This window comes from Chelonia mydas, chromosome 4, assembly GCF_015237465.2.
Source record: "Chelonia mydas isolate rCheMyd1 chromosome 4, rCheMyd1.pri.v2, whole genome shotgun sequence".
Lineage (NCBI taxonomy): Eukaryota > Metazoa > Chordata > Testudines > Cheloniidae > Chelonia > Chelonia mydas.
In genome coordinates, this window is record NC_057852.1 from 123,833,512 (window position 1) to 123,858,312 (window position 24,801).

General features: G+C 42.1%; 1 protein-coding gene across 11 annotated transcripts in view; it reads right to left on the reverse strand.

Moving 5' to 3' along the window:
* Positions 1 to 24,801, reverse strand: part of FGFR3 (fibroblast growth factor receptor 3) — a 77,138-nt gene that overhangs the window by 34,359 nt on the left and 17,978 nt on the right. For all 11 annotated transcript variants that reach the window (XM_043544816.1, XM_037898232.2, XM_037898230.2 and 8 more), the window contains exons 3-4: positions 12,478 to 12,741; positions 4,671 to 4,724 (exon numbers count right to left, since the gene is read on the reverse strand). In XM_043544816.1, the coding sequence (XP_043400751.1) occupies positions 4,671 to 4,724; positions 12,478 to 12,741 (318 nt within the window). The remainder of the gene's footprint in view (positions 1 to 4,670; positions 4,725 to 12,477; positions 12,742 to 24,801) is intronic.

Genomic DNA, 24,801 nt, shown 5'->3' on the forward strand with positions numbered 1-24,801 from the left:
ATGCTGAGTAGACAGCTTAAGGCCCTGACTCCACTGGGATCAGAACTGTGCCAGCTACAACCGGATTAAAGCATTTGTAGCAATAAGCAACAACAACAAAAGGAAATGTAGGAATTGTACAGTTAACATGTTCTTTCGATATCACGGATGCAGTAAACTTGGGTACACAGCAAACGAACATGAGAGAGGTTTCAAATGCCATATAATAACTGAGGTGTAATAAGACAGCCACAGTTCACAGGTGCTGGGAGCTTTGGCTTCATGACTCACAAAGCAACAGACATGTGGGGATGCTTCATGACGACTGCTCCTTGCCAATGTTATACTTCAGATGTTCTAGACCCCACACCCTCCCCATTTCTATCTTCCCAAATCTGTGGGGAGCAGGGCAGGCCAAGGTTGAGATCTAAACTTCCCAAGCAAAAGGAACTTCACTCAGATCAAAATTCACTTAAAGACGCGTTTGAATTTAATGAGAGAAGTTCAGGTTGCATCAATCACTGGCAACAAATACTGCCACTGAAACCCAAGGACATTTTATTGCTGGACATTGTGGGGAGCAGGATTGGGCCCTTAAAGCCTGCAAGGCAGAGGAGGCAGTGCAGTGGGCACCAGCAGGATCAGGCCCACAGCGATTAAACTAATTGCTCTATTCCATGACCTACCTCCTTCACTGGAGTCCTATTCCACATGACTGCACATTCATAAAAGGACCTCTAAAATCTTGGGATCTCCTGTGCTGAAGTCCCACCCCTGTGCAATTTGGACACAACTAGCGTCAGGCTTGGCCTGAGAATAAATATCCATGGCAGTCTCCCATTTAAGGTGTGTTCATTCTTGCTATCCAGGGAAGCTGACAGAATACCAGCGCTTTTAGTGTAACTTGCACGTAGATCGTTTTTTATTTGTATGGGAGAAAATGCTGCTAAGTCTTCTCTGAAATGCAAATCACAAACCCCTGTGAGTGCCTCGAGCACAAAACGCTGAGGGCGAAAAAGTGAAATTTTAAATAAATACCCTCTAAATTAACTACGGGCAGTAAATCTACATGCACTGGTGTGAAAAATGGAACAGCAAATATTATCTAGATCCTTTCCCACAAATCACATACTAAGCCTAATGATCTACTTTATTTGTTGAAGATTCTGGCCACCCATTCTATTTGAATGACTAATTAAAAAAAGAGGAGCGATACTTGGAATAATTAATGTAGCTGAGCGCTCATTTAACAATTAAGTACTGCCATGAAATTCCGCACCAGACAGAATCAAGTCTAATTGTGTAATTTCCCCATCTGATGCCTCTGAGTACACAGTCAGATTTAATTGGAGATTACACTGGTTCTTTGAAGGTGCTCCGGCCAGGCAGCAGGGACTCCGAATAAATAGATAAAATTGGAGGGGTAGGGAAGGTGGGTCTGAAAGAAGTTTTATTTTAGTTTTAGAATCAGCTGTGGATAATTTAGGTGCTGCAAGCACAGATCACAATTTGTAACTTGGCTGCAGCAAATCTGGGTGTGATTTGAAGTTACAGAAGCTATTCCCAGATGTTTTTTGTTTTTTAAGGAGGGGTCACCTCCAATTTTACTATTAGGTTTCCATTTCCATTGAAGCCCGCAATAATTCTGGGCCTTTGCCCAGTTTTGTATCTTCTCATGGAACTAGATGTGCCCAGACTGTAATCTCTAGAACTTCATGCTTGGCTTAGTCCTCGAAAACTTGACTTAATGGGAGAGACCCTCAGCTGCTGTAAACTGTTACAGCTCCACTGAAGTCACTGACTATCTCTGTCTATACCTTTGTATCATATGCATGGATCCAAAGAGTAGTACATCCAAGAAGTGCCACTTGTATTAGCCAGGTAAACTTCTGAGGATTAAAAGAAGATAGAAGTAGCAGAGAACTCTATGCAGATGCATTGCCTCAACGTTCTACAGGGTTTCTGCATCATGTATCTGTCCCGCTTAGGAGAGTCTTTGCTTTGTTTCCCAGCTCTGATGCTGCCAGCCCCAATCATTCAAAAAAATCACAAGTCAGGCGCCAAAAGATCACGAGATTGGCTTAAAACCCACAACATTAGAAAAAGAATACACTTGGGGGCGGATGGGTCTTATATTTCCCTTCTGATCTTGGAAACTTTTGGGGGTTGCATTTTCAAGCTTTTCTCTGCAGCCACAAGAGCTAGAAACAATTTAAAAACCAAAACCAAAATGAAATAAGCTGAGAGTCTCACATTATCACATGACTCCAGGAACTGGAGCTCTAAGAAAAACTCCACGTATTGTGAGACTCCTCATAAAATCGTGGACTGAGAACGAAGGGTCACAATATTCTCTCTCCTGTGGGGAAAACCTGAGAGAGAGTGGGGAAGAAGCTCTGCCAGGTTCCCGTGGAGGACTCTTCTTGGGGCAGGTTCCTGTGGAAGGGCAAGGGGCTTGGGTCCTACATGGTATGGCTCCCTCGTGATCCGTGCAGATCTCTGCAAGAGGCACAGGGCCATTTGTGAGGAAGCACTGGGCCTCTGTACTGACCCCTGCTCGCGCTCTGGCTGCATGAGCCAATGAGGGTGGGGGGAGAAGGAACAACGGACATCCCCCCAGACTGGCCCCTTTTCACACGTGCACATACAGAAGGTTTCCGCTAATAGTCAGCATGGTTTTCACTGGCATGTACCTCCTGTTTTTTGCCAGTGGGAAGTGTGGGATCAGGGCTACACACAAGGCCATGGGGTGAAGAACTCTGAATACACTGCCCTGGGAGTTAGGGGGAGACCTAGATGATCAAACACAACTTTTCCATCTTTGGCACTTACGATTACCATACCATAGATGGTCATGTGTCAAAGCGTCCCATACAGCAGCAAAGGGATTGACGACATGGTTCCCATTTATGCAATAAACTCAGGAACACTGGACAAAGATTAACCGGCGGGTCCGCCTACATCTGGTGGAAAAAGCACTTTCACACTGCCACAAGCCACATGATTTCACAGCTTTCTGTTTTCGCACACTAGCCTAATTGACCATTGTATAGCCAAAGAGAATCCAGCTCTTCATAGCGAGGCCTTGGTGTAAATCTAGTGGTTACCTTCTGCTCTAAAAAAAGAAGCCCTGAAAGTCAAGGAAACCCAGAATATAAGCTATAAATACATGTGGCAAAACACGTGTGGTTTTTCTTTTTAATTTAAGAAAAATGTGTCCTTTTGTAACACCACACAGCCCGTGTTTTGTGACACCCGGTGCTAAGAGATGAAGCAGTTTACCATAACCCATATTTTTAAAAAAATATCTATACATAAACAAGCAAAGAACGATAAATTGTGTTAAATCAGGAGTTTCTCTAAGTCAGGGCCAAATTCTGAGTAGTGCTGACTACTTGCTTCACTTCCACTGGCTTCAAAGCATTAAAGGTGCTGAGTGTTTGTCAGGAGGTGCTGGTCAGTAGCAGGCCCTTAACGAGCAGGTATCAGAAAACCACTAACTGTTGCTGATGGCTCAGCTGGCACCGTAACTCCCAATTACTGTTCACCTCTTGCAAGACACCCTGGTACAAATTTATTACAGTGGCAGACCTGTTTTACAGAGTCCTAGAGATCTAATGCTGTGGGTAGGAGAAATGTTCCAGTCATGCTGAATTTCTGCCAAGGTACAGAGCTGATTTGGAGTTCAAATACTAGACATAGATTTATTAACACACACACACACACACACAGAAGCAATGTGCCTTGCAGAAATATAAAGTGAATAATAAAAGACAACACTAATGCCTCTGAAGCATGTAATGATCCAGATTAATGAGATTACACTCGAAGTACCACGCACAAGGGTTGACAGAGCCTAACTGAAAAAGGAAAACAATGTGAGGCTCAGATTTGGGGCTGATTTCACTAGGAGTATCAGAGGGTGTAGATCAAATGGAGTTGTACTTGCTTAGGGCACCAATGAATCTTGCCTAAGGCTGCTCCTTCCCTCAAAAAGCCAGCTAGTAAAGAAAAAACATTAAACTGGCTAAAGAAAATACAGGCTCAGATACTCCATTGGTGTAGAATCAGTATAGCGACACTGAAATAAAAAACACAGGTAGAATGAGTTTGCCTGAATTTAAATATAAGGACAGGTTTAATACCATAGTTCAAGAAGCTGAAGCGATAGGTCAAATCTATCTAGATTTTTAGAAGGTCATCACCACCCTGGTATTTGAGCATAAATATAAAGACCTTATAATAAATATCTGCCCTATCATCATTTATGAACTTCTAGAGCACACATCATTATGGTGGCTAGGTACCAAATCTAGGGGAATTCTTATTTCCAATGCTACAGGCTATCACCTTCAACTTTGAATGAGCTAAGATACCTCCTTAGTGCACTTCAAAAGCTGGTAACGCATTCCTGTTTTACAGACAGGGAAACTGAGGCAGAGAGATGTTCTGTCCCTTGTCCCAGGTCACCAAGTGAGTCCACAGCACAGATAGGACAAGAGCTCAGGTCTCCTGAGTGCATGATTGTGCCCTATCCACCAAGCTGCACAGTTCCCCATATACATTCTGAATAATAATAATATGCTGTATGCCCTATATTGTAATCAATGAAAACACCATCTTCTTGAGTGGAAATAGTATGAACGACATCTTTAAAGAAACAGACGATGCATTCAGAAACAAGCCATTACCTGTGTCTTCAGACTCATCATCATCATCTTCATCGTCACCTGATGATGGAGAATCTTGAAAGGGAAGAAACAAAAAAAAAAAGTCACTTCTTGTGCTACTACTACTGGTGTTTCAGTATTTCATTTTCTTGATACCACTACAAGAAACGGTAGATTAAACTCAGTCATTTTTTTAAACCACTATGGAGCAGACTCTCGAGAGGCAGCTTCCATATGTGAAACGTTGCACCTTCCCCCACCCTCCATAACTGCATTTTTGGGCACAAGTGAGAGGATTTTTCACATTTGTCCAAAAGAGGATCGGTCACTTCTGGGGGAATGGAGATTGATGGACAAATACCACAGGCGTGTGCATGCCAAAACGGAGGGCAGCTGTAGCCCTACTGAAAACTAGGCCCTATGTGTCTCAGAAACTCTAACTTCAGGGCCTTTCTGCGATTTTTTACTGTCTTCTGCAGAATCTAAGATTTCATCCAAGAGAACAATAAAGGAAGCTTTCCTTCTTTCCACTGCTATCAACTTGCCCATGTAGAACAGCTAACCAAACAGCAGAAGCAGCAGAAGTGTGAATTGTTTCCCTCAACCTTGTGTTAAAGATGATCAGCAAAAAAACCAAAATAACCAACCAACAACCTCCTACCCCCAAGACTTGTGATTTTTTTCTTGTTCTTTATGGTGGCTAAAGATTGCCGGAAAGTATTTTCCTCAAGAAGGATCCTGTCTGGTTATTTCAAATCTTAGATATTCAGGTCCAGATGCTCAAAAGTATTTAGGGGCCTAACTCATGGGCGCCAGGTGCCTCAATATTTTTGAGGAGCCGGACCTCAGCTCCTGTCTAGGCTTGAAAGACTCTGAATCCCTGATCTTGCAAAGACTTACCAGTGTGCATAACATTACACACTCTGAGTAGTCCCATTGACTCCACATTGCTATGGGATCACAAATGGTGCATTACATTAAGCATGTGTGTTAAGTCTTTGAAGGCCTATGATGACTAGTGAACTAGTGCAATGGTGAAATCACAAGAGCGATTCAATTAGAATTTTATTTCCTTTTCATTTCATCCTCCTCACCCTTATTCTTCTGTCACAGACTCTTCTCACCTGTTCCCCAGACCAGGTCTTTCCACTAACACTCTTGGGAACTAAGTACTACAAAGGGGAAGATACTTGAGACAGGAGGACAGGGAAACCCACCATTTGCCACTCGGTCACAATTGCAGCATGGTGCCTTCATTACAATCAGGAGACATGGGGCAGGTCTACACTACAAATTTACATCAGCGCCGCTACGTCACATTTGGTGAAGGCGCTTTAAGTTGACGGGAGCTCTCCTGTGGGCTTAATAAATCCACCTCCGTGACAGTTGGCAGGAGAAAGTCTCCTGCCAACACAGCACTGTCTACATGAGGGGTTAAGGGCAGCAAAACCGCGTCGCTCGGATGTGGATTTTTCATACTGAAGTACGCACGCAGTGCAGACCCAGCCTAGGAAAGCAGGTATTTATGTAAGTGCAGCTCTGCCTGCCAGTGGAGTTGTTTGTGTTTTCAGCTCTAGAGACTCAGCGCACATATTTGCAATGGCCAGGTCATGATGCTCCTATAGGCATGAGCAACTGAACTGCAGTACTGGGTGGGGGCAGTGGGTACAGGTGCTCTGCATCTCTTGCCTGTTTTGTGCTGCTCTGTAGAAACACAGTGAGGGAGGATTTGAGGGGAAGCTGGGGTCACAGCCAGGGCGTCCAGTCTATATGGATGTTCTGGACAAAACCCTCCCAGAGGAATCACGTGGTAGTCTTCTGCAGCTACTACAGCTCGGTAGATTTCTGATGGAAAAATTCCTTGGTTCCAAACAGTCCATGTCATGCAAAGCAGCTGCTCCCTTGCTCTGCCTCCAGGAGCCACAAAGCCCTGACCATGCAGAAGGGCTTTGAAGTGTCTGGGTGTCAGGTGGGATCAGAAACAATGTGTAACTCTTGGGGTAGGGGGCTAGAGACAGCATGGGACTGGGTGGGCTCTGCCCTGCTACATCAGCATTTCAGGGAGCAGGGCCAAATGGAAGGCAGAAATCGGGGGGAGGGGGAGAGCATGTGAGGTCACGCGCCGCCTCTGGGAGGCATCATGTAATAGAGCCACTGCTCCCACTGCACTTTGCGGGTGTGAGGCCCAACGATGCACTTTATCTCCTCACACAGTTGACTAACACTGAGACTTGTCAGACCAGATCCAACCAATTGTCCACTATTCCGATACCCCACATCCAGTAATGGTCAGCATCAGGTATTTCAGATGTAAAAAAACCCCATAACAATGGACTAAGGCTAAAGGGGAAGCTTCTTTGACAAATACAGTATTTCCTTTTGCCAGCTTTAAATCTGAGCTCTTTTCATTTCATTAGGTCTCAAAGGGAAAATGGGAGAATCTAGTTTGTCGTCTCTAGACTATTCATTAAATTAATACCCCACTGTTATGTCACCTCTTGTTAGCTCCTCTCTAAGCTACACAACCCCAATCTTTCAAAATCTCTCCTCATATCCAAGTCACTCCATGCTTCTAGGCACTTTCACTACTACCCTTCTCTGGATCTCTTCTTTTTTGGTTATATCCTTTCTGCAATGGGATATATTCTTTTTGAGACCAAAAATGCATATGCCAGGTGAGAGCATATTACCAATATGTAATGGCTTTATATTATTTTCTATATTCACCCCTACCATTTCACATCACCTAACACCATGTTTGCATTTATTGAGCTGTCTACAAAAGGTTGTTAGTTCTTTTTTTCTGAGTGGCTACTGTTAGTTTAGAAACCACCAACCAATAAAATAATACCCTGAAGCCTGTTTGTAAGCTTGAGCATTATTCATTGCTTCTTACTTTAAATAATCTCCAGTAAATATAAAAAAGGCATAATATTATGCAGCTGTTTTTACATTTTGATATAGCAGTAAAAGAAATTGGCAGTAGATTTTTAGGCAGTAGGAAATTCTATGAACGTTCAACATGTGGCCAGAAACGTAATGCATCGAATTTAGCCAAAGTTGGGCAGAACAGCCTTTGTTCCAAGATGAGTTCTTGCAATTTTTGTATCGTCTTCTATCCAGCTGACTGATAAATACAGTGAAAAAGCTAATAAACGTATTACTGTTCTACAGAATCTGGAGAAACCTGCAGAAATATTCACAGTATAGAAACACAGGAGTTACCATATTGCATTAGATTATCGGGACATCATACCTAGCATCCTGTGTTTGGCCCAGATTCATTTAAGCATGTGCACAACTTTCGGCATGTGTCTAAGTCCCATTAAAATCCCATGGGACTTGGTGAAAGTTTTCCATGTGCTTAAGTGCTTTGCTGAACTGGGTCCTTTGACAATATCTGCTACAGACCCTGATGAAGGCAAGAACATGACCAAACGTGCACTGCTGTACAAGGGAGAGGGAAGGGGTAAAATCCTTCCTCACCCTGCATCTTGAAAGCATGAGGTTTGGTAATCCTTATTTTGGCATGCATGATTATAATGATATTTATATGCTTTAAAATATACTAGTCTTAACTGTGTGTGCGGGGGAGGGGGGGGGGGGGAGAGCACATTCTTCACTAAATACTATACTTTGACAAGAAATCAAACAGATTTCATGGATGGTGTTTTCCTTTCCTATCAGGGTAAGTGTTATCACTGACAGAAAGAAACGGTCTGTCTCATCTTACTCACAATGCTGAGTCTGTTCAGAAAGACTAGAATCAAGGTTTTAAAAATGGGTGTCTAAAGTTAGGAGACTAAGTTCATATTCAGGTGCCTAAAGAAGTGGACTGACTTCAGAAGTGCTGAGAGTTCCAGACTGGAACTGAATTCAATGGGACCTGCTGGGCACACACTACTTTTGAAAAATCAAGTCACTTGTGCCGGTGCCTAAATATGATCACAGGACCTTAGCATTAAGCACCCATTTTTGAAAATCTTGGCCTGGAGTTTTCAAAAGCTGCATTTTGGCACTGTGAGAAAAGAGCAAGTACTAGTAACCTGAGATCCTGTCCTGCCATGACTCCACTCACCCATCAGCTCCAAGGGCAATTCTGTTCATGGGAGGCTTGCAGAACTGGAGCGTCAATAATTGGCACGCAGGATCAATTCTGAAGTTTTTTTTTTTTTTTTTTTTAAAGACAGATGTAAGCATTAATGTTTGCAGGTGGGAAATGGGGCTATCCCCTCTTAACTAGTGAAGTCCTGAATCCCACCCACACCCAGGGTCCTGTGTTTAAAGACAAAGCTTAAAAGGTTCTAAGTCTATTCATACACAAATCTATTCTTTAATTAACCTTTACTGTACAAGGCAATAATTTTGAACCTGATTTCCAAATCACCTTAATGAAAAAGTTGATTCGTTTTACTCCTTGTGATAGAGGGTATACACCTCACACAGGCCCCGAAAGGGTTAATATGGACCTGACAGGCCAACTATGGTACCTAGCTGGACCTTGAGGGAAAACCAGGCTTAACTGATCATGAAGCCCAGCTGAGCAGGAGCAAGCTGGTTAGTACAAAGCCAGGAAGCTAAGAGCAAAAGAAAGCGCGCACTCACTCTCTTTAGGAACAGCGGAAGAAACCTGGATGGATGGACGGAGGGAAGGAAGAATAAACCCTGGGATCCTAACCCTGAAAGAAGGGTCAACCCAGGGAAGTTGTGGGGAAGAAAGGCTGAGAGAGGCTGGGTAGGAAGAGACCCAGGGAAACCCCCCGGCAAGGGAACTATGTAAACCATGGCTGACAGTTATAGGGTCCCTGGGCTGGAACCTAGTGTAGAGGGGAGTGCCTGGCCACCACTGGCAAAGCAGCATGAGCACAGTCAGGGGCCAGGACCTGACACCAGGTGTAGGAAGTGTTTGTTGAACTTAGTTACCCCGGAAGGGATGGACATTAACATAATAATCTGGCCCTCCTGAGTAAATCTAATGAGGGTCTGGAAGCATCATTAAGAAGGAAGCTCTCTCTCAGAGACACTAGGTACCTGTACCATTTATTAAACGGAAATTTTAAACACGCGTGTCTAAGTTTAAAGGACCTACTTTTGCTCAGTTACAGAGTAAACTCCAGTTTGTTACTACCAATACCAGGGTAACTGAGTAATTATGCCACATAATCTTAGCGAACACATATTTAGATATCTAAGGAATTCTAACTAACCCTGGTGTTACTTTTAAAATGCAGGAATGTAAACCCCACTCTCAGATTACCGTCTCACTCTTGGAGTTGAACGCTAAGCAATCAGTAGTAATTATGAAGAAACATAAGCGAATATAACAGGAGCCACTAGTGCCACCCAACGCAAAGGCTTCAAAGTTTAAAACAAACATGGCTGACAGCTAAAACTGAAACTCCCAGCAGCACTTTGGTTGTAATGACACTGAGCTAACAGAATCAAAGATGCATAATGTTGGCAGAATGGTGGTTCAGGTTACTCACTTGCTCTCAAGCGGTTATTAGCTATTATTAGCCAAGAAGAAAAACACAGGGGCTTAAACTTTTAAAAGCACAAGATTATCAGTCTTTCCACTATTAAAAACAATTTCTCACTTTACCACTTTTTGGTCTGACAGCTGTTTCAGTATAGCCAGCTGCCCTTTCCTGCCTCCGTTGCCCCTTGAACTCAAAAGCATTTTAATGACACTTTAGAAATGTTTGTATTTTTTTTTTTTTTTTTTTTTTAACAACCTGAAGTTCCCTATTCCCAATAATCGCACCTAGTTAAAGAAAATCTTTCAAGAGCCAAATACTTCTTTAACCATTTAATTGATATGACCCTGAAATGTTCACAGTGATCTCCAATAATGTTCAATTACAATCAGATGTTTTTGTTAAGATTTTTCCTTAAACAATTTGGATTTCATTATTTGTACAATGTTCCAGCTATGGTGAGAGACCCCCTGTGAGGGGACTGAGTGTATGTTTTCAGACTACATCTGTCTGGTTATCACTACGGGTGCAGTAGAAGAGTGACTTGGTACTGTAAAAGGTTAGGGACAAATTTTCAGAAGTGGGTGCCTCCATTTTTGAGTGTCCAATTTGAGACACCCAGGCCAATATCTTCAAAAGGTATTTTTGGCACCTAAATACCTTGGAGGATCTGGGCCCAGGGCCTAGTTTACTGAAATGCTTAGCACTCAACTCCAAAGGAAGTAAACGGAGATAGGTTCAAAGTGCCCATAGGTGACTCAAAATCCGTAGATACTTTGAAAACCAGGCCTTAATCCAGGGGTTCTCAAACTGGGGGTCATGACCCCTCATAGGGTTGTAAGGTTATTCCATGGAGGGTCGCGAGATGTTACCTCCACCCCAAGATGTTGCTTTGCCTCCAGCATTTATAATGGTGTTAAATATAAAAAATGTGTTTTTAATTTATAAAATTAAAATTTTATAGTGAGTGGGTCACACTCAGAGGCTTGCTGTATGAATAGAGGTCACCAATACAAAAGTTTGAGAACCACTGCCTTAATCTATTTAATCAGGATTATTATCAACTAATGACACTGATGTTTATCCAACCACCTGTCCAGCAGTTTTCAATAATGATGGGTGTTCTTAGCTAATTATCTACTAATTACTTGTCAGAAACAGAGACATTCTGGCACCTTAGAGTTCAGTAATCTATGTTTGGAGCAGTTTATGGTTGTCCAGCCCTAATTATCTTAATTATGCTAAAAAGGTTAGGCAAATGACAGGAGCTGTTTCATTGATACTATTTGTTTGAAAGTTTTGATATGTTCCGTTTAATGCCACTGAAAACCAGGAGCCCATTCCACTAGAATGAGAAGGGGACATTGCACATATTTGGGGCACATACTCTGGATGTCAAGACACAGACTCCACATGAAGCTGTCAAGTGGAAACCAACTGGTGCGAGGAAATGAGGGTGCCCAAGAGAAATGTTGTGGTGGACTGTTTTGCCCTTCCCGCTAAAGGTTCTTCATAACACCACAAAGCAGATGGAAGCAGCAGCTAATGACAGAGGGATGAAAGGGGCCAAGGGAATAAGATGTACATTTTTAACAGTGAGAGTAATTAAGTGCTGGAACAATTTACTGGGGGTTGCAGTGGATTCTCCATCACTGGCAAGTTTTAAAATCTGGATGTTTTTCTAAAAGATCTGCTCTTGGAATTATTTGGGGGAAGTTCTATGACCTGTACTACACAGGAGGTAAGATCAGATTATTTCAGTGTCCCTTCTGACTTTAGAATCTGTGAAAGTCTGTGTTTCCACTTTGTGTGCCAACACCAGTGCAAAGATGTAGTATGCAATAATAAATTTAATGCCCTAAGATTAAGCACCAGATTCCCAAATAGATTGTGTACAAAAATGATATTTCTAAAATGGATCCGCAAAATTATGTCATGTGGTTAGGGAGGAAGTACTGTCTATCAGCTAGAACTGGGGATTAGTAGTCAGGACTCCTGAGTTCTATTCCTCAGTGAGCCTCAGTTTACCCATCCATAAAATACCTCAAAGGGATGTGTATCGTTTATAGTACTTTACCAAGTACTGTGAATTAAACATCTATAAGCATTCAGGGGGATTTTGGTTTCAATCTGTATAACAGCATTTCCAAAGCTCCCATGATATGAGTCTCTAGACTCTAACATGCATTACAGAAAAGTGGTTTCTACTTCTGTCTACTTTGACTTTGCTAGAAATTGAGAGTTCATGTAGAAGCCCGCAGAATACAGAGAACGAATGCCAGCTATGTTGGCCATCTGTAGAAACAAGAATAAAAAACAAAACAAAAAAAAATTTGCACTACAGCACTCACCTGTTACTCTGACTGTAAAGTTACCCAGAACCTCACTGGAATGCCGTGGCTTGCAACTGTACAGCCCAGAGTCCTCATATGACACATTAATTATCTTCAACAATTTTTGTCCAATATGTGTTCTGTTGGTAGGTGCAATCCCAATGCCATCTTTGAACCAGAAAACTGACATGGAAGAGCCCTGGGTGTTACAGGAAAGTTCAATGGTATCTCCACTTCCAAACACCAATTCCTCCAGAAAGGCAGTCTCGCTCCCCAGATATTCTGTGATGGAGAAGAAAAATAAATAACTAAATAACGCAGGGATCAAACAGTGATCAAAGAGCCTGGCTTGACTGATGACAGCAGCCATGGCACCTGTATCCTTGCTAATCTCATGCACCTAGGAGCCAAGAGATGAAACCTGCGGAAATACCATCAATTGGTGACAATCAATGGTTTACCTTAGTCAGATAACAGCACTCAGCACCATACAGGTGCTGTTTAGATCGAGTACAGGCAGTCCTTGGACTTACGACACAATTGGTTCCTGAAAATCGAGCCATAAGTCGAAAATGTCATAACTCGAATTTCCCATAGGAACAATGTTGGCTCGAGCGTCGTAAAGTCAAAACACTATGACAATTTATAAACGTCCTAAGTGCCTTTTGTCGTAACTCGAACGTCATAGAGCCGAGGGCTGCTGGTACTTTAACAGCAGCTCACTTAGAGGTACTGATGGCACTAAATCCTGCTTGCTTTACTCACTGTGAGCAGGGTCAATGAAGTGAATGAAATTCAAGCAAAGCTGCAGTACGAAAACAGTAGGTGCTGTCAGTGAAATAAATGATTTTGGAATTAGTGCCACCAGGTTTACAACTTGTTCCCTAGAGCCTCACATTACAACATGCCACGGGTCAACAGGACTGAAGCAGGACTAGGCAGGATTGGGCCTTTTGTTTTTGGGGTGGTTTTTTTGTTTTTATTTTTTTTTGCAGTTGTGTCAGCATTGCCCCTACAAAGCCCTCTCTCTTTTTGAGGTTTGTAATTGAGCTACAGACATTTTCTGTAAGCTGAAGCTCATTACATTAGGCATCAGGCCTGGGGCCGTTTCTCTTTCTTCAATTAAACAAAAGGTTATTCTGGCCAATTTTAATTTTATTTTATTTTAAAGAAAAGACAAATAGTTCATGAGGGAGGATGATTTTGGCTCCCTTATTTGTGTATCTTATGGCAAATGGATAACCCAAGGTTAATATCTAGGGTGAAATCCTGGCCTTTGAGAAGTCAATGTCAAAGCTCCCACAGACTGCAAGGGGGCAAGACTTCACCCCTTATGCTAATGTGTTATCTTTCACTTCAAAACACTTTATAAACCACTATGCTTAACTGGGAAGCGGAAACATGGGGGTCATCTCTACAATAAGTTATCTAAGTTCTGCTCCTGCTGCTGCTGCTCTCCTCTGCCCAGAGCCTCCCATTCCTGCGGCTTGTCAGAATTAAGCCCTGCCCTGCCCTCCTCCTGATTCCCCAGCAAGCAGGAAGGCAAAAAGAAAGAAAAAAAAAAATCACTAGAATCGCAGTCATGCACACACAGCGCCATTGTACAGCCTGGTTTCTGGCAGGGCTAGAGAGGCTGTCTCCACTCCTTCTTGAGGCAGGAAAAGGCTAGAAAAATGGCCAAAACATGGGATAGCCTACAAAATGCAGTGGAGTCATAACCGCATACGATGCTGCATGCTGGGTGGGCTGGGGCAAACAAATAAGTCCCTGACTTGAAGGGCTCATGGTCCAGAGTCCAAATCCTAGTCCCCTGAGAGTCGCTGCACAGATTTCAATGGGGATACTCACGTGACTGAGGATTTGGTCCTTCCCGTGGTCATACTTTACAATGTAGAACACACACAGACTTGCATATGGTTAGTACCACTGGAATGTTTCATGGAACTCATGGACCTTAATGGAGACTTTGTTTCAGAAATATGAGGTGGTGTGATGGTGCCCACAGAATGGGTGACGAAGACTCCAGGAGAGAAGGTTGGGCAGAGCACAAGGGGCGGGAAGAGTTTTAAAAGTTAACTGACCCATTCAGTAGCTCTGAAATAGCCACTGCATTCAAAATGGAGCAGAATTTTATCTATCCTGCCAGCCAGGAGCTGCACAGACAAAACAACCCTAAGGCTGGACACAAAGCTCCAGGCATCTACATTCAATCATGATGTTCCAAAACACAAGAGCTCGTAGCAACAATGATGCAGCATAGTGGGCACTTACTGTAGTAGAAATCTGTCGTGTTTAGTTTTATATGAGATGGTGACAAAAGAAAAGAAGTTTAAAGCCTTGATGTTTCTCATAGGTAAGCTGTTTGTTTAACTTCCATCAATTTTAACAACAGTTATACATACACATTGAGACCGCAATTCCAGGGTCTGCTTTTGCACTGGCATTGATTTTACTCTGGTGTAACTATTTACTTCAACAGAGTTACTCCCAGTTTACACCAATTAATGAGAATAATCAGTAAACTGCCACTCAACCTCAAGGTGAAACCCTGGTCCTGCTGATGTCAATTGCAACACTTCCACTGACTTCAATGGAACCAGGATTTCACCCTCCATCATTCAAAGATGGGTCCAAACCTATGATTCAAATACACCTTAAATTTAGCTCAGCTTCAGATCCTTGTCCCGATCGGAGGAAGTTCAGGTCTGGATTTGTAATTGGACATCAGTGGATCAGATCCTCAGCTAGTGTGCTCAATGTAGTGAAACCAGTTGACACTAGCTGAAGATCTGGGCCTCTATCTTTAGGTTGTCCTGGGGCAATTAAGCGTTAGGATTAGAGCTGGTCAAAAAATTTGCCTCCCCTGGATATTTTTCATTTTCAGTGGAAATTTGAATATCAAAATATTTCAGCCATAAACTTGAATACTTAAATTTGTAAATGCTGCTCAGTTGTTTTATGGAAGTTGTAGGTCAGCTGCCTCACGTTCCCATTCTTCTCTATAGGCTTCATGCTCAGACGACATACCCATGATGCACAATGGCCTCCGCTCTTGGAGCGGGAGATGGTGCATCATGTGAGCCCCTGGCCATGGCCCCTCATGGGAGAGGTCATCTGGCCGGGAGCCTGGCCCACAGAGGAAAATGTGAACATGAAGCAGCTGAACTCGAATCCCCAAGAGGCACTGCAGCAACGTTCACACGCTGAAATATTTCAGTTTTCAAGTGTTCATTTTTTTGATGAAAAAAACTAAGTTTCTGGAGAAGGCACATACTTTGCATGAAAAATTCCATTTTGTCAAAAACCCAATTTCCCACTGAACAACAGTTTTGAGGAAAACTCCTCATGGACATCAGACCTGTAAGACCCCTGGGCAGAACACAGCTGAGGAGAGGAAACACCACTATGGTGTTTTCCATTTTAACTATGAATTTCCTTGGTTTTGCTGGTTTGCACCACAACCCGAGTATTACTTCAATAGTGCTAACTTCTGACCTGCAATGTAAGGACCCCATATATAGCTTCACACTTGCAAGCCTGAGTACTGTTCTTTGTCTATTGACCTTGATGGAAGTTCTTGCTAATTTAATCCATTAGAAAACAAACCCCATGCAGCTGCACAATTCATCCATATAAAATACACGGTTTTACCCAAGTTGTTTGCCAAGTGATCAAGACTTGTATATTTTGGCGTTTATATCATAAATTCACCAAACAGGAACAAGCCCAGACTAAATGCAAACTGCACTGAATGGAACAGCCATTTAAAAATAAGCCTCCCTTTTAAAGTGATAATGAAACTGTTTCATGACAAAGCGACAAACTATTTTTACAAAAGCCATTTTGGGGTTACTGTAATAAAGGACACATTTACTCTAGGCTCTGGACTGGCAACAGCTGGGGTCTGAGGTCTCTGCTGTGGCCACAGCACCGTCATCTGTCATTTCTGACAGCTTTGTTTTGATGAGGGTTGTTAGGAAGGTACCTTTCCCTTCCCCCCCTACAGTGCTGCCCGACTGGATCTCAACTGAGTTACTTAGCTGTATCTATCTATATACACTTTAATCCGCATAGAGAATGGAAAATAGACAGGTCTGTTTTTCTAGGCTTCTTTTCTAGTTTGCTCATAGTCTCTGTCAATCTGACTTGGGAGAAAATTCCTTCCCAACCCCAAATATGGTCATCAGTTACACCCTGAGCATGTGGGCAACACCATCAACCAGACACTTAGCAAAGAATTCTTTGTAGTAACTCAGGCCTCCCTATCTAGTGTCCATCATTAGAGATATTTACTACTGGCGGTCACAAATAGGCTACATGTCATTGTAGGCAGTTTCTCTGGTCTTCTCTCCTGTGAAATGCCTAGCACAACTTTGGGAACTGTCAAAATAATCATTAGTTTCATATCTGGGCTCTCTAGTCTTGCAACATCTGTTACTATTGTTATTTATTTGTACTATGGTAGAGCCTAGAGGTTCCAATAGTGACTGCAGCCTGACATAGTTAGAGGGACAACCCCCGCCACAAAGAGCTTACAATTAAAACAAGAAAAGACAAGCGTGGGAGACGGGAAGCGTTTCACAGACGAGACACTGAGGCACAGCTAGGTTTAGCGTGCGGGTGCTGGGAGGTGTTGGTGGCCTATGATATACAGGAGGTCAGACTGAATAGATGATCTGGTGGTCTCTTCTGGCCTTAAACTACGACTCTCAGCGTGACTTGCCCAAGGTCAAAGGGGAAGTTTATGGGCAAAGCCAGAAAATGAATTCAGATCCCCTTAGTCCCAGTCCAGTGCTTTAACCACAAGACCACCCTCACTCCAAAGAGAATAGCATTTTCAATGACCTTTCTTTCAAAAACTTTCATGAACTATTTCTATTACAATTAGGTCATAAAACTCCTCCCCACCCCCAAAAGAAAAAAAAACTTAATTTGGGACCTAAATGACCTAACAGTGTCTCTTCAAAATCCACAGACAGTTACAAACAAATACTTTCAGAGGTATAAATTATCACAAGGGTTATGGGAGCTTATTATGTCACTTACCAACCATGCTAGAATTAATGAGTATGAAGCTTTAATAGGTTCTTATAAAGGAGGAGGTAATTTAGGTTTGGACTCCCATGATATGACTAAAATTCAACCATTTATTAGTTTATCCAAAGCACTAATGAGCAGAGAATTACCAAGAGGCCCTTCTAACGAAGATCAGCTCTTGTAGTAATGCATGTCACTGCTAGAAAGACCTTGTAGCAAACTTATTAAAGATACCATTTTCAGACTGGTGAGAATTAAAAAAAGATTTGCTACAAGAGCTAATAAAGAAATGTCTTCTACAATAAAAAGCAACTGGCTCAGCTCTTTCAAATGACTGTGTGCGCGTTCACTTATAAGATACTTCATATCTCCCTGTTTGCTTGGCTCATCCATTGCAATAATTCCCTTTCGGTGTGGTTTGTAGTTCCAATGTTTAAGTGTGCTAGTATTTCCATCAGATGTCTACTCCTCTTAGGCATCAAAACTCATTTTGGGATGAACCTGAAACCAATTTTTTTTTTTTTTTTTTTTTTTAACTCCTGCAACTGTTTTTAAACTGCAGCAGTCAGTACAGTTAGAATTGTGTCTCTCTCACTCTCTATGTCTCTCTCTCTATCATGCAGCTAACCCTCTGAACCCCACAATGATGTTTTACAGGGTCATTTTACAGTCCTCTGTAACAAGGGACTAAATGATTCTGCTATTTTACTTTTAAATGGAGGATATTTTACTCTTTGAAAACTGGGCAGGTAACATGCAAGATTTTAATAAGCACCGTGGTAATTACACTGTATCGATCCCTTGCTTCATTCTAATTCTATAGACAAACGCCATACTACATAATTCAGCAACTATATTTTATCATGCAAAATCTGTTGTGACAACTGATTAAGTAGGAACATGGGAGTAAAATACAGTGTCAGACCATATGCCTATTGAGAGTGGCGTCCTGTTTCCAGAGGATTACACTCATATAGTACTTGGCCAACAGTGTGAGGCCAGAAGTAAGGAAATGCGTTTGTATATACTTAGATGGCCCATATCTTCAGAGAATCTCATCACCCCAAAACTAGCAATGAATTTAACCTCACCACACCCCCGTGAGGAAGGAAGTATTATCCCTATTTTACAGGCAGAGAAACTAAGGCACAGAGAGATTAAATAATTTCCCCAGGGTCATACAGGAAGCCTAAGGCAGAGATGGGAGTAGAAGACAGATCCCTTGCATCTCAGCCCAGTTCCTTACCCACCAGACCATCCTTCCTTTGTTGGGTAATCAGTTTATTCCATCAGACTTCAGATTTGACTTCCCTTCTCTTAGGTGACTTCCATACAAGGGTTAATAGGGGGTCATAATTATCTGCCCACAGCACTCACTGACTCAATATAGAACTTCTATGTGGCAAAATATCCAGGTACCATAGGACACACTTTTAGCCTTCACGTCAAACATCTTTGCTTCCCTCATTAAAACGTCTACTTGTGAATCAGGTTGGAGGCAATTTCTGTTCTAGAAGACACAGGCATGGTGAGTTCTCTACCATTCCCTGTGTTTTTTCTCGTTATACTGACTGAAAGCTATTCTTGTCTTAGGGGGAAAGCTACATAGGTTGAAATTAATTTATTCCTGCTGAAACTCCACTGAAGTCAATGAGTCACATTATGAAATTATCGGACCTCTTATCATTTGCACCTCCTTTCTAGTTAAGGTGGACGTATTTCATATTGCACATGAAGCCTCACACAAAAAGATAGTCACTCCACAATCTTATCAAAGTGTTTGATTAATTTGGTATTGTGAAGAACATACTTTGTTACCTGCAGGGGAGCTAACCTGCTCCACCCACCTTTCACCTAGAATACAACCCATGCAAGGTATGCTCACCTGTTGAAGTTAATTTATGATCACTCCATGGGAAATTGAGCTCAAAATTATACAGATGACTCTGTGGAGCAATGAGAACACAGCTCTGAGGCCCACTCAACCCTCTACGTCACAGCAGACTTTGCCTGGGGTTGGCAGAGCTGATACAGCCAGCTCCTCTGCCTTCCCCAGCATATAGGGTCTGTAAGGGTGGTTCCAGGAAGGGGACATGGCCAGAGCACCACCATGTTCTAGCCATCCCCAGCTGGCAGTTGGTCCCGTGAGGGCCATAACCCTACCAAAAAAATTTAGAGCAGCTCTGGCCAGCTCCAGGATCAGGAAGTCTCAAATAGCTCTTACTCTCTCCTCACCCACCTAAGGGCAGAAGCTAATAGACACAACTGAGCACTGAGTCCATTGGAACTGGAATCTGGATCAATCTCCCGGCAGAGGAAGTCAGGAGTAACTCCATGAAGTCAAGGAAGTTACAGTATCATAAAAATCAGAGTCAGAGAGAACAGAACTCAGCAAACTCTTGTGCTACCTGATTGTGCTTCTGCTATTCTTCCTTCCTCCTCCTATTATAAACCCCCTCACTACCTGCATACGTTAAGCTCTAGCCACACTCCCCAATGCAAGGGCATCCAAGGTTCTCATCAAGCAGAGATACATAGTGACATGAACACTGCATTGCCATGTTAGCGTGGAAATACTGAATGATTATGTTTCTAAGTGGGTGAGTAAAGTGTGTTAGGTATGTCACAGAACATGGAGAAGAAACAGATCCTGAACCAAGCAGCTCCCAATCTACGTCCAGACATCACATTAAAATTGGTAACACAGAAACAGAGGGGAGGTGGAAGGGAGAGCAATGGGTTACAATTAAGATTGTGGGATTGCTTGTTTATAAAGCACATTTTGTCAGTAAAGATAAGGTCAAGGGAATGACCCTTGCAGTGAGTGGGGGAGCTGATCCAGGGCAGCAAACATCAAATGTTGATGAAATGTCACCAAACAATGTCAGGCTATCATGATGAAATTATTCTGCAGTGCTCTCCAACTTTACATAACACAAAATTCCACCCACCCCCCTGCCCCCGCCCCTTTTGGCTGCTGTGATCCCAACAACTCCAGTCCTTTTGCAATGCTCCCCGCACTTGAGGGCAATGTGGCTCAGCTAGACATTGCCCTGAGATATTTATACTGCTTTGCAGAGATCACATTACATAGATGTGGTATTATAATGCCAATGAAGCAGTAGTGCCTTGTTGAAGATGCCATTACAGACTTAATATAATGGTTACATAAATGTGCCAACATGTGTTAGGAATCAAATGAGCAGCGTTGTCAGGCAAAACCAATTTTGCTGCTTTCTGTGTAAGATCTTTGACAAAAGGGGGGAAAAAATTCAATGCACGGTTCTCAACCTTCATGGATCATTTTTCCACAGTATCAGGCTGTAACCAGTGATGGCGCAAGAAAAACAGTGTCTTTCCTTTCAGATAACAATGCCATCTGGGATGTTTCACTAGGTAGGTGTTTGCATTAGCTTCTTTGGAAGAAACAAAGATCAGTAATTGTTCAGGAGTTCAGAGACTACTAGGGCAAAAAAACATTTGCTTCTTTAATAACAGAAGGGTGCCATCTCTCAGTACTATTCTGCAATCTATTTTAAACCTTTAAAAACAAGACTCAGATCAGATGAAAGATGACAAATTCTTCAAAGGACAAAAGGCCAAAATTCACAAAATTGGTTGCCTAAGTTATGCACCTAAATCCAGGTATCTGGTCTGATTTTCACAGGCAACAAGAATAGGGATTGGGGTTGCCCAACATTCCTGAAAATCACAGGCATCTACAATAGAACACTGAAGCGGCCTGATTCACAGAAGCAATGGGCACCCAGCTGCCTGACTGAAGTCAACGGGAACTCCTGGGTGTTCCACATTGTTGAAAAATCAGGTCATCTGTATAGGTGCCTAAACAGCAATCTAGTGGCCTGACTTTAGGAAATCAAGTTTTTAAACATGTGACCCTAGTCTTCTGAAGAAGCAATTTCATCTTTCAGCAGTAGTTTGTGGTTTTTTGTTTTTAAAAAGCTTTAAATGGATTTCAAAATAATAATGAGAACCACTGCAGTATAAAACAGTTTATCACTATGAGAGCCTCCATACTCTGGAACTGTTATTGGCCTAGGTTTCTTCCTAAGAAGTTAATGTTCTTTTACTAAAAAAAAGCAAACAGATTAACTGCCATCATATGACCACAACCGTAGGTAGAAAAATGTTAGTCCTCTTAGTAAAGACTTAATTAAAAAAAACAAACAACATTAAATGTAATTAAAAATGATAAGCAGATTTTGTTTTGTTTGTATATTGTTTTCTTTATAAACTCGGACTGATGGGAAAAAATCATTAGCGTTTGGATTGGATACAGTCATACTGACTTTGAAGGGCTTCTAGGATGGAAAAGCAGATGTTACAAATCTGCCTCATCTATTGAGCCACTGTTGACTCTCTGTTGTGCAAATCCTAATTTACATCTGCATGAAAGGTTTCAGAGATTAAGTGGCATTCAAGGAGTAATATTAACTTTTCTCCTTCCCTCCAATCCTCCTTTGAATGGATTTACTACTAGCAATTAGCTTTCTGTTTCATCAACCAAGTAGAAAACAGGATTCATCAGGATTCTACAGTATTTTGTTTTTAATGGAGTGTTTTCTTAAATCACCTAACTGATATACCGAGTCAGAAGAAGAAATAAAGTAACACATACAAAATAGTTACAGACATACTCTAGCTCAGATTTACTTTCCTTTCTCATAAGGTAGTAAGTCAAACATGTCTCATTATACTAAACTAGATACATCTAACAAATTGGGAATACTTAAAATCTACCCTTAGACACAGGACTTCGATGGCTATTGCGTGTCCAGAATTGAGGGCAGGATTTGGGATCTGTGTTTTTTCTCTTAAAAGCAGTGGGGCACAGTGACTGGCGAGGTCTTCTTAAAATCTGGTGCACTATATAGCTCAAATGTGTTTGCATTTGTTTCACAATGTGGAGATCCTCAAACAGAACTTAAATGAAAAAGACAATGACCAACTTTGATTTTATCCCAATAATGATTCAGAAGCATTTTCTAAAAACAGATTTGAAGTATCCTCGACTTACTAATCAACAGTCCTAAAGGGTCATATTGTAAATGAGAAGAGTATGGCAGAGACACTTGCACATGTTTGCATAGCAAACACACAGGATGTTGTGAGGTGCCCACATTTTACCTGAATTGGGACTGCAGACATAGTTGCTCAAAACAGCCATGGAAACGACAAGCTCCAGAATGCAACGCACCGCCTCGATCCAAGATGACGACTGTTGGACCAAGATGGGGCGCTACATGCTGGGACCTGTAGCCCTCATGGATTGAAGCTCCCTATTAAAGATGAGGGAATAGAGACCTACATTTTAGAACTCTTTGGGCCATGTTTAACTTGCAGGCTATGTTTTAGGCTGCATTTTAATACATTCCAAAGTTGGCTAACAGCTGGTGGCAACACACGCATAGCACATTCTGGAGCTCTCCTCAAGATCTGAGCCGTTTACAGGGGGAAGCTAGACTGGCAAAGTGACAAAGTGACAAGGAGGAACAAGACTGAATATCCTGCTGCACCTGAGAGAAGCTACTGACAGGCAGGCTGAATTGTATAAATACAAGAAAAAGCAGCAACCAGCCTCCTGCTCTCACAATGTTTCAAGCATAAGGGGAAAGGAGGCTGCCCCTAACACAACGTTGCATGTATTGTTAGTATTTTGATTTGCTCTCCTTATACCCAAGGATCTCAGAAGGCCTTGCAACAATTGCGAGATTCAGCTTCTCAATATCCCTAAAAAGTAGGTAAATATTAAACCTACAACACAGATAGGGAAATTAGAGCACAGGGTGGTTAAGGACTGGATCCTGTTCCCACTGGAGTTAATGGATGTCTTGTCACTGATCTTTATGGGAGCAGGACACATACTTGTCACACCTCTGCAACAGGCTTCCTTAGTGACCTTTGACAAAACCTCAGCATCCCAACATCCAAACCTTGACCATAACCACAACATCCCTATTCCCTTTGCCGGACCAGCCCACACAGCTGGGCTGTTGCGAAGGGTACTGGCTAGGCTCTTGGGAAGCTTGCAACAAGATTCAGTCAATTAAGCAAACAAGTAGTACAAGAGGCGTAGGAGGAGGAGGGAAATGCAAGTTTTTTTTTAACCTTGCTATAAAATCTTTCAAACATGTACATCATCATTATAAAGGCAAATATTGCAAAGATTTAAAGGCTGTTTTGGGGTATTTTTTATTGCGTTCCCTCCCTTAATTCCTCCACCTCCTTCCAAAACAGTTAATCTCCCGCATGCTGAGACTTACCTACCTCAGAGAGGTGTTTTGACAATCAGTTAATGTCTACACGTGAGTGCTCTGGATGTGTCATGAGACAAACATTTAAACAGTGCAAAGTTCAGCAGGCCTGAATGGAGAAGTTTAGATTTGAGTTTTGTTTCTGAGGCAGTTACTGAAACAGCAAAGATTCATAGTTTCTTTTTCACTCCCAGCCAGGACCAGCCTGGGCATTTATTAGTAATGCTTTATGGAGTCTGCTTCGAGATCACATGGCATCAGAAAAATCTGCCATAAAGCCCCAACCTTTCCCCTTCAATTCACAGCTATGCAGATACCAAATCCCAGTTCCTCTGAGTTTCCTTGCACTTTTAATGTGCGCTCCTCTAATCTTCATTTAATACAGGCAGCTGCCTGTAAATACCCCAGAACAATGAGTTTAATCCTAAGCATCCTGAAAGCCCCCTGCACCAAAAACGAAGCGAAATAAAAAGAACAGCCTCCTGACAACAAGATGGAGAAATCCAAGCTATCCACTGGGCCAAAGGAGGAGAAAGACACAATGAGCTAAATTTTGCCTGGCTTGCTAATTAAAAACGGAAGCTACTACACTCTGGAGCCAATGTTTGGAGGTGGGGGAGTTTTCATTCTATTCAAAAATGGGCTTCCAACTGGGACCATATTCACTCAGCATTAATTGTCATTCCAACTACGAGTGTCCTAGTTTCAAAATGAAAACTACTCTCCAGTGCAGCTAGTGAAAGCTAACACCAGTTTCAGTGCATTAAACAAAATGTATTGATTGAATTTTCCCACCCACTAAAACTTTAATAAGCATTAAACCTCAAAACTCCTGGCCTTGTTTCCTCACTCTACCTTCTCCTCCATATAAAGAGGGAAACTCCTCTACCTGGAGACTATGGTTTAGTGTTTGTAATTATGAAACTATCAATTGCCTTTAGTTCAGCAATTTTAAAAAATACCCTTTAAAAAACTCTCACAACACATATTAGGAGATGGTAAAGGTTTCTGGCGCTTATTTTTATGTATA